Genomic DNA, 9,886 nt, shown 5'->3' with positions numbered 1-9,886 from the left:
CACAAACAGCTTAACCTGACCACAAGAAACTAATGGAGGATGGAAGTCAGCCTTCAGGGGAGATGGAGTGATTAGTCTAGTAGGGAAGCCTGACTGAAGTCCACAGAGTGAAGGGAACTTTTTTTGTCACAACATCTGTCCCAGGCACTTTGGCTCCCTGTTTTCAGCGCTGAGGTTTGCGACTGCAGTGCTGATTGAGTTCAGGCAGCTGGTTCCGTCCCTTCATTAGCTTTCTCATGAATCTGACGCTCTAGCTGGATGGCGTTGATGCTCCTGGAGCCCTCTGGCTGGATGTTGTATTACTCTCTGAGGCTGAGTCGGTCCAGATGTTCTGCCCTGCTGCTGCTTCTGCTGCTCTTGGGTTTTCTCCAGTGATATTAGCCTTCCCAGGCTGTTGGCGTCGCCGGAGCTCGCGGTGCTGCTTGGGCATCGGGAAGAGCAGCGCGATGCCCGCTGCCTGAGGTTCTGGGAGATGGATCGATGGAGGTTCCTCATTGAAGAACTGGCTGCCATGGTGACCACCCAGGGGTGACGGATGGCTTGGTCGGCAGTCAGGCGAGTGGCTGGGTCCAATGCCAGCAGGCGCTGGATGAAGTCCTTGGCCAGGTTGGACACAGACGGCCAAGGCTGTGGAAAAGAAGGAGCAGAGCAGAGTGATTGCCATCACTATATAAAATAATAGGATACAGAATACAGAATATAAAAGCACTCACTCCAGAAGATGTCAATTCAGCCTACACACACCTCCATGACACACACAGACACTCTGGAACCCACATTCCTCTAAAAGCACCGCCTGGGTATCTAGACGAGGCGCCTGCACAGATTCAAAGCCTCTTCAAAGCGGGATGCAAGATTTCATTCTAACAAAGCAATAAAACTATGATCCCTGTGCTCCGCAGGCCTAACAAGCAGAACTAAACTCAAAGGAAAGCTAAATGTCACTGGGCAAAGGGAAGCAGCAGTCTTGGCTGAATGAATACGAAGCCTGGGAGGTAGGACGGCCCTGCCGTATGTGTGGGATTTAGGCACATGTTTATTCTTAGCTTGCATTAGCTTCACAATAAAGGCACCACGGTTGAGCCTCATTGGGATTTTTCTGCTCTTTGTTAATTCAAATAGCAAATCATTCCCCTTGTCATGACCCAAGCTGACATTCAAGGATACTTTGAAATCCTGCGCCGCCATGTCATCTCTCCGGTGGGAGAGAAGACATCAGAATTATTATCATAATTCAGAATCATTAAATAATTAATCACAGCTTTGGTTCTTTGTCATGGAAACAACACTGTAGAGGCCTGCCTCAGGAAACGGACGACCTTTGGGCTTCCAACTTACCCTAAATATAATATTACTGATGCAGACATTGAATTATATTGATTTGGCATCAGATTAAGAAGATGACCAAGACAGCTGGTTGAGCTATAATACGCATGCTGTGATAATTCCTCATGAAACATGGGCAGTTATAGACGTTGTGACAATAACACAATGACCTTTAACAGTGTCAAAAAGCGAGCATGTCCTTATTTAGCCTACATGATGTTTAGTTGGGATTGTTTGAGTAAAGTCAGGTAATGATAAGCATAATTCAGAAACTGCCTCCTTAATCACCTCTATCTCACTCTCATGTCTTTAAGATGCAAAAACATTTCCACAGTCACCCACCAATTAGCTCAAATATTTCTCAACCGTGTCTGGCTGGGGAGAATAAAAGCTAAATACAGTAAAATCTGTGTGTGCAAAATTCTCTCATTCTCCGCTCAACCTCGCACAGATCTCGCTCTTTAGGGAGGTCTCGCTCTCCATTTTAATCCCGAAATGCATTTCTCGCTCCTTTTTTGTCTCTCGCCGAGTAATGACAATTAATCAAGCATGAAATTGACAATCGTGAGACTGTTGCCGGTGAGAGGAATTCAAAGAAGCAGGGACTCGCTTATTCTCACAGTGCACTGACTGGAGACGAGTGTGTGTGTGTGTGTGAGCACAGCGCAGGGTGCCGACGCCGCCGTACAAGTCGCAAAAATGCTTCTCACTCAAACTTTCTTCTCATTGTGTTGTTATTTCACACCTGAGAGGCAGGCAGAGTGACACTTGGTTTCCTTGGGAGAGAGAGAAAGTGTTTGATTGAGCTCCCACAACTAACAAGTCTGACTTTCATCTTCATCAAGCGCTGCTGGTTACTCAGTGAGGTTCCTTATTTTGGCGCCATGAAGTACACATATGATAGCTGCCGTGGCTAGCAGGTTGAAATGGAATGAGGGGAACACATAAGCTTAGAGCATGATCGCTACGTAGGAGAGACAGTGAAGCCTAGAATAGCTAGGAAAGATAAAGAAAAAAATCTGAAGCTACAGCTGAGAGGTGACAAAAGTTTACCTCCCTCCTGCTATCACAACTCAGAATCTGCGTACAAATAACACGACTTTACACTTTTAATTTGCGTGCAGTGCAAAAGTCCAATTTTGCATGCAGGTAATACACTAATTTAATGCTGTATTTAACTCCTTTGGTTAGGTTTAGGCACAAAAAACACTTAGTTAGGGTCAGGGAAAGATCATGGATTGGGTTAAAACAGCAAAATGCGGTAAAAATGTCCTGATGTGACGCTAAAAATCTGGTTAAAATGCCCCATGTGAAGATAAAAATCTGCCAACTAATTATCTAGCCATCCACCTAACGTGCCTCCTCCTAATAAGCCACAAATCTCCTTATAAAATAAAAGAAAGTTACGTTATATTGACGATTGGCGTGTCACCTGCACGCAAAATTGGACTTTTTGCACGCAATTTGAAAGTGTAAAGTCGTGTTATTCGTACGCAGATTGAGACCAGGCCGGCTATCAACACGGTACACCTAAAGAAGAAGAGACGTAACTCTGTTGTCTTCCTGGAACCGAGCCACCGGCAGGAAGTTTATCTCTCCCCCTTATTTCCAACATTTTTCACGTCAAAAAACACCAAGGCTTTATTGTGTTTGGTGGAAAGGGGCGAGAGCCGGTGTTATACATCACTGTTGAGCAGAGCCGAAGAGGAGGGGAGGGGTGGTGGGGGGTTGGGAGGTGGTGGTGGTGGTTGGGGGGGGGCAAATGGAGTGTGGATATGGCATAAGCAGTGGAGAAACCTACAGGGCTTGGCTTACTGAGCAACATCTTGTTAGAGTGAATGAGAAGCTCCGCTGACTGTGTTTGCGGCGTGCTACATCTTTACCTGACAAAGCCATGATTGCAACAAATGAAGAAAACGCTAGAAGGTTGGATTACACTAATGTGATCACGAGGATAATATACTTTTGAGTAATGATCAACTCCGCACGAGAAACCCCTCCCTCCCCCGCCTTACAATTCACTCAAATCTGATTCACCTGGCAGCATTCCCTCAGCAACAAAGCCAAATTTAAATATGTCTCATCATAATGAGTCCACATGGGAAAGGTGGCCTGTTGTTAATTCAGGTGAATGCCGTAGCTAAACCTCAGTAATCAAAATATCAATACCCGGATGCAGGAGAGATTGGCCTGTCATGTACAATACACTGTGGCCGAGTGGAGGCTGGGTTTGTTCACGTGGTGATCACTAGGGGGCAGACTGGGCTAACCGTTACCCAGATTGCCCTGCTGCTGCTCCTGCTGCTGCTGCTGCTGCTGCTGAGACATGCAGATGTTTGGGTTGGGTCAGGAAAGTGTGGCTTCAATAACACAGCAGCAGAATGCAGAGGAGGTTACAAGGCTAATGCAAGGCTTCATGCTTTACATACTAAAGGCTGCCATGACATAAGCACACATGTATGTACACTGGCACACACACACACACACACACACATGCATGTACACATGAGATGAAATGCCCAGATTTCATCCGATGTGCAGTGAACGGATTGGGAGATAAGGTGCAACCCCCCCCCCCCCCCCCCGAGGCTACACCTATTCTTCCTCTGCCCTGCTTGTCCTCTGTCCCCTCCTGTCTTCTCCCTCCAGCCCCTCCCTCCCCTGCAACCACCCCCTCTGTTCCCCTTCTTTCCTCCCACTGTTAAGTGAATGCATCAGTGTGAGCCTGCACTACAGGTCTTAAGGCCAGCGGCTGTTGCACCGTTGGGGGAAATGCATGCATGATGTGTGTGTGTGTTGTGCTGTGGGGGGTGGGGGGGGGGGTGGGGGATGCAGGGAGAGACAGAGAGACCTAGTTTGTGGGCAGGTGGCAGGTGCCTGGGGCCATTTGCATTACTGAGTGAGTCTCACCTCCATGTTAGCCCACCCACACACACACACACACACACACACACACACACACACACACACACACACAAACACACATATTTACTGCATGTCCCTATTCAGCTTCAATAAATACAAAAGGTTACTGCTTTTGTAAGAATATCAGTAATTGCAGCCCTTGTGTATTAATTTGCACAGTAGAGAAGAAGAGTAATTTCTGAAATCTTTATATGTCCATCTATAAACATGTCACTACTCGAGGTGAATGCTTTTTCATGGAACTGCTTTGTTGAATACTTATGCATAACCTCCTAACGACAATATCCTGGTTCTGCTATTAATGAATAACAAACTAACATATTACATAACTGTAGGACGTAGAGTCATACGGTTAAAAAGCACTTTGTTAAATCATACATAACCAGGTTAGACTTCAAAGACATTAATTGAATAACACTTGTTAATACATGGTTGCAATTTGAAAGTAGATTGATAATTAACCAAAATAAACAGTAGACTTTTGAAAGGAATTTAACAATTCAGCTTTGCAGTTTTTCAAAAGGAAATTACAAGGACTATTACTTTTTTCAATTTGCATCCTGATTTACCAATTGGTTTTCTCATTTACTATTCCATTTACCAAAGCTATTATCATTTATAGGTTCCTTGTTGTGACAAACTGTATTCATTCCATGCATTTCTGCCATCTTGAAGGCACGGAGTGTGAAGCGTCACTAAATTCCAGTTGGATTTTTATGCTTGCTTAAAGTGGTTAGCACTGTTATCTTAAAGTAAGAGGGTCCTGGGTTTGAATTGAGCATCTGGCTGCACTTTACTGCAAGGAGTTTGTTCCAAGAGGCAGATTTACTGAGTTTTCTGATAACTTTTCAGGCTTAAACAGCTCATGTCCATGTTCCTGACTTGAAGGGGTTTGGATAAGATATCCAGATATCCCAGTAAACAGGGCATGAGTAAAATGGGAACTCCATATTGTCCACAGGTGTGAATGTGAATGTGTTTGTCTGTTTAGCCTTACTGGCGACCAGGGTGTAACCTGCCTCTCACCTCATGCATATAAGAATAAACGCCAGCATCCACTGACTCTGAACAGTTTAAATAATGGCTATAATAATCATAAGAAGCTAAACATAACAAATATTCTTGTCTATCAATTACTCCACTGACTAGTAACATCTTCTTACTCCTCATCGCTGGCAAACTAAGCTAAGAGAACCTTACTGGATATGTTTATGTTGCTATAAGTCCAGTTCTGCTTCTTCATTAAAGCATAGCCAGTCAGCGTTATCACTACTCCCCAGAATATAAAAAAAAACATTTTGCTTTCGGTGGGTCTACATGTCCCTCTGTTCAATTGGCGGACAGCTCATTTCAAACGAAACTCTTCGAGTCAAGTTTAATATGTGAAGGGAATTACTCCGGCTGTTGAAATTTTCTGGATACTTGAACCTCCATCATACATAACAGCAGTATTATCACAGTGTGTGTATGTGTGTGTAACTGTGTTGTCAGTCTATCAGTGAGGGTGGATACTTGCACACGATGGAGAATAAGCGTCTTGTCAACTTAGAAATGTGATTGATGGCTGATCCATCAAACCCTGGACTGCCACTCAGCCATGTATGATGTCTTCATATTGTCCTCGTATGAATTTAGATTGAAGTTTTTACTGCGTCTCCGGGACAACGTACCATCCTATAAAATGTGGTTTTTCCCGGGGATTTTCCTCCACCAGTGTGGCCTACATATGAGCTGTGTCAAAAGCCACCATGAAAACGTGAAATAAGCCCTTGCATAAACTCTAGAAGGATTTTGCCCTATTGTTCAGTTGGTGGTCAGTGCAGCGGTAAACACAGGGATAATAGTCCAGGGCCTATGTAAGGGAGCCTCTTGTATGCCAGACTAAAATGTCAGACTGCATCCCTGAGAATCAGGCCAGGCTTAAAGCCCAGTGAATAATCCAGCCTTGGGTGTAATCAGCGTGAAAGAACAAGCTCGAACTCACCACTGAGCTCGACAGAATAGGCTGTTAAAAATATCCACTTCAGTCGTATGAATGAGGAAAGTGGAAAAAAAAAAAAAAACATGCATCCGTTTCTATGCATCCTCGCAGAGCCAAATCAGGAGGAAACTCGAGACACCAAAACAAACTTTCGCATATCCATTCATGTTCTTTACACTGCTGCCGAGGATGAAAACAAGGAAAAAAAATCACTTTGTTACAATACCTGCGCTGGAACATTCTCAGTCGAAATCTTTCTATTTACACTAGGAAGGGTTTGAATAATGTTGCTATTCCTGGTAGTTCTAATAGTATAATGAGTACGGTTGGCTCATTCTAGGATATTGTTTACCAATGTGTTGCTAGGGTTGGATAACTCCAAAGAATGCACGTCATACTCAACCAAACCAAAACCATGTCAAAAACTGAAATGGCAGACAGGACCTTTAGTTGAAACTGTTCTTTGTATGCAGAAATACTCTGGAATGCTTTCATCTATTGAGAGAAACCTCAGTCAGCCAAAGAATTACATCTCTTTCAGCTAAATCTGTGAGCTATTACAAAAGGACAACTTCCACCTTTTTCACTTGACTTTTTGTGTTCTGAGCAATTTGAGGTTGCAAATGAGCAAAATTGCACTCTAAAAACCTATTGCTTTTTGGTTATATCCAAAGAACCATAGTTTTTACTATCAATACGCTTCAAATAAACACTTAATATACATAACCAAACTCAAATTGACAATGAAAAGCTCAAAAAACTCACATCTCCATGGAAGCTGTATCTTCCTCCAAGAATGGATCTATAGAGTCGCACTCGACTGTCGTCCTCAAAGGGCATTGATCCACTTAACACGATGTAGGCAATCACCCCCAAGGCCCACATGTCCACTGCACAAGAATAGGGTCTCCTCAGTAACACTTCAGGGGCCAAGTACTCAGGGGTTCCACAGGTTGTTCTCAAGGAACAGGTACGGTCTGCCTCGATCCCATCAGTGCCCGAAACCTCTGTCCCTGTGCCGCCAAAAGTAGCCAGTCCAAAGTCAGTCACCAGCAGCCTGGAGTCAGCCCCGGGGTGGTAGTAGAGAAGATTCTCAGGCTTCAAGTCTCTGTGGATGATACCCAGCGTGTGGAGGTATCCCACCCCAGCCAGCACCATCCGGAGGGCCTGGGTAGCGTCCCGCTCTGTGAAATGTCCTTTGCTGACGACGCGTTCCAATAATTCCCCACCTGTGGCCAGCTCCAGCACCATGTAGACCCGCTGCGGGAACTGAAACACCTCGATCAGCTGAATCACATTCGCATGGCTCACCCGCGGCAGCACCGCCAGCTCAGAGGCGCACACCTCACGGCCCTCTGGAGCCTCTATCTCCATCATTTTTATGGCGAAGGGCTGGCGAGTCGCCCTGTGTTCCACACGCACAACACGGCTGAAGCTTCCACGACCGATCAGAGCCTTGATGTCATATCTGACAGGGCAGAAGGGGAATGATGACTCATTACAGCATAACTATCTCATGATACACTGTTGCAGAGCACTCAGCGTCTCACATTGCAGCTGCAGCGGTGATGTATGGAGAGATATCTGCACGCTGCAGCAAAGGTGACCAAGGAAATTCATCTATACATCTATACTGTATATGCAGCATTTCCTGAATAAAATGATTCTTATGTAGATCACTAATGAAGTTGAAGTTTGACGTTGAAGTGTATTTGAACTAACCATTTGAACAAGACAATACTTCATGTATGCTATGACTAATCAGATGTGGAGGGGAGACTTCAGCTTCCTTTCTTTGTTTCTAAGCTTTCATCTGACAAGTACAGGAAGAGAGTTTTCAGGTATTACAAGTCCTAGTCCTCTCAAATGAGTGTCTAGTATTACTGCTATGCACTAATAAGTTGTATTGCATGAAGGTTGGTGGTGGTGGGCTGAGTAGAATGAGAAAGCTTATAACATTAAAAGGCTCCCATGAACACGGTGAAGAGTCTTAATAAGCCATTTCACCTTGTTATGTGCATAAATGTAAAAAAAATTGGCTGCTCAAGGGGTGAGATAAAATTACTTGTTTGGAATTTCTTTTACTTCCTTTTTTTTTTTAACACAGTAAGTTACTTGAAATTGGAAAGACAAAGGCAGATAACTTTACTGGTGACAGGTAAGTATTGGCATTAAGATATAAGCTATGCAGCCAGTTGTTTGTTTTCCAGCTTTTGAAAGCCTGATGGTTTAAAGTTTCCAAAAATCTTAACATAATGGATGTAATAATATATATAGTTAATAAACTGCTAAAATAAGATAAGTGATATCACTAGATTAAAGAGGATTCTTACAGATTACTTGAAAAAGCTGTACCAAAAAGTTGATCTCAGCGTTTTCCCTTAGAAAACAAGTATCAAGACTTGATATCATGGCTTTTTAAAGATTGATTTTTAGTGTATTGACATTGCTTTTGAATCTTCATTATTAACATTTACCTTGCTGTCACACGTGGATCAAACTTGTCCTTATACTTGGCAACTTTATCCCTCTGTCGTCCGTCTCTGAGTATCCGCTGTTGGCCGTTCGACGTCGGTTGAAGATTCCTACCGCTTGTGGAAAACCACGGCTTCTCCATATGCTTCTTTGCCTCACTATTATCACCATCATCATCATTATTATGTGCTCTGCTGAAAGCCACAAGTGATTGCACCACGCTTACATAGCCCTTCTTGGATGCCTTAGGCAGCACCTTGCTGGTCCCGCAGCCCATCGCTCAGTGTAACCAGCCAGTGGCGGTAGCTTGTTTCTGCTGGAGCATGCAGGTAAGCACAGATGGCAGGTGTTGTGCTTTTGGTGTGTTAACAGTAATAGTAAGCTCCACCCAGCCAGCAAGTTGCAGGTGGCAGGTGTGTGAGTTCACCCTCCCGCTCACTCATGTGATAAAAGTGTCACGTAAACAGAAATTGGTTTGAAGCTATTGTCACTCTTCATACAGTCGATTACCACTGTGATTGTAAATTGAGGAAGAACCAAAAGGAAGTCACAGATAAAATTGTTACATAACATAAAAACACAATAGCAGAATGATTTGCCGCTTTTTTAAAATAAAAGGGGATCTCAATTAAATTAATCTGTAATAAAAGTGTCAACTTATAACTTTTGGAAGCTCTGTTTTCTGTAAAGACATGTGACTTCAGACTATAGGGGTAAGATACTGATCTGTCACTTCATTTTGTATGGAAATATTATGCTCATATAACTTAATTACATGGATTTGACAGTTAATTAATTGTTGCTTTGGACGTTTTCTGGCCCACAATGGTACAGATTTGGTTCATTCTCTCTCATCAACTTGTTTTCGGTTGCAGCAGACAGCTATTTTTTTTTAGCTAAAAGTAGGGTGAGAAAATGGACTTATATCGGTCAGATGGACACAAACACAACTCCAAATGTATGTGATGTAAATAGATGTGTAGATGTATAAACAGACGCCTACATTCACCTTGTTTCTGCTGCTCCCGAGTGGCCAAACATTCAGTTATTGCAGGTTCGAGTTTTACAGTTTTGCTGTAGTATGAGAGTGTTATTTACATTGTAGAATTGATATGTTTACCGTGAAGTAAGCGAATGATTTTAATATTCCTTTCGCCACCGTCAACATAACAGCACGTA

General features: G+C 43.5%; 1 protein-coding gene across 1 annotated transcript; it reads right to left on the bottom strand.

Annotated features, from left to right (window-relative positions):
* Positions 1–234: 234 nt before the first annotated feature.
* Positions 235–9,061, bottom strand: LOC122972997 (serine/threonine-protein kinase H1-like). The gene is made up of 3 exons (XM_044340447.1): positions 8,710–9,061; positions 6,998–7,700; positions 235–627 (listed from the first exon to the last, which is right to left on the bottom strand). Exons 1-3 carry the CDS (start codon positions 8,982–8,984, stop codon positions 235–237), a joined length of 1,371 nt encoding a protein of 456 aa, XP_044196382.1. The 5' UTR covers positions 8,985–9,061.
* Positions 9,062–9,886: the final 825 nt, after the last annotated feature.

This window comes from Thunnus albacares, chromosome 21 (genome assembly GCF_914725855.1).
Source record: "Thunnus albacares chromosome 21, fThuAlb1.1, whole genome shotgun sequence".
NCBI classification, from domain to species: Eukaryota; Metazoa; Chordata; class Actinopteri; order Scombriformes; family Scombridae; genus Thunnus; species Thunnus albacares.
The sequence above is the reverse complement of the archived record's forward strand: the minus strand, read 5'-3'. Positions and strand labels throughout refer to the sequence as shown.

Bases quoted from the DNA above. Each gene is read 5' to 3' on its own strand.
- LOC122972997 (XM_044340447.1), bottom strand. From the start codon at position 8,984: ATGGGCTGCGGGACCAGCAAGGTGCTGCCTAAGGCATCCAAGAAGGGC. The intron at 7,701-8,709 runs GTAAATGTTAAT...CTGCCCTGTCAG, and splicing joins GATCCACGTGTGACAGCAAG to ATATGACATCAAGGCTCTGA. The intron at 628-6,997 runs GTGAGTTTTTTG...TCTTTTCCACAG, and splicing joins GATACAGCTTCCATGGAGAT to CCTTGGCCGTCTGTGTCCAA.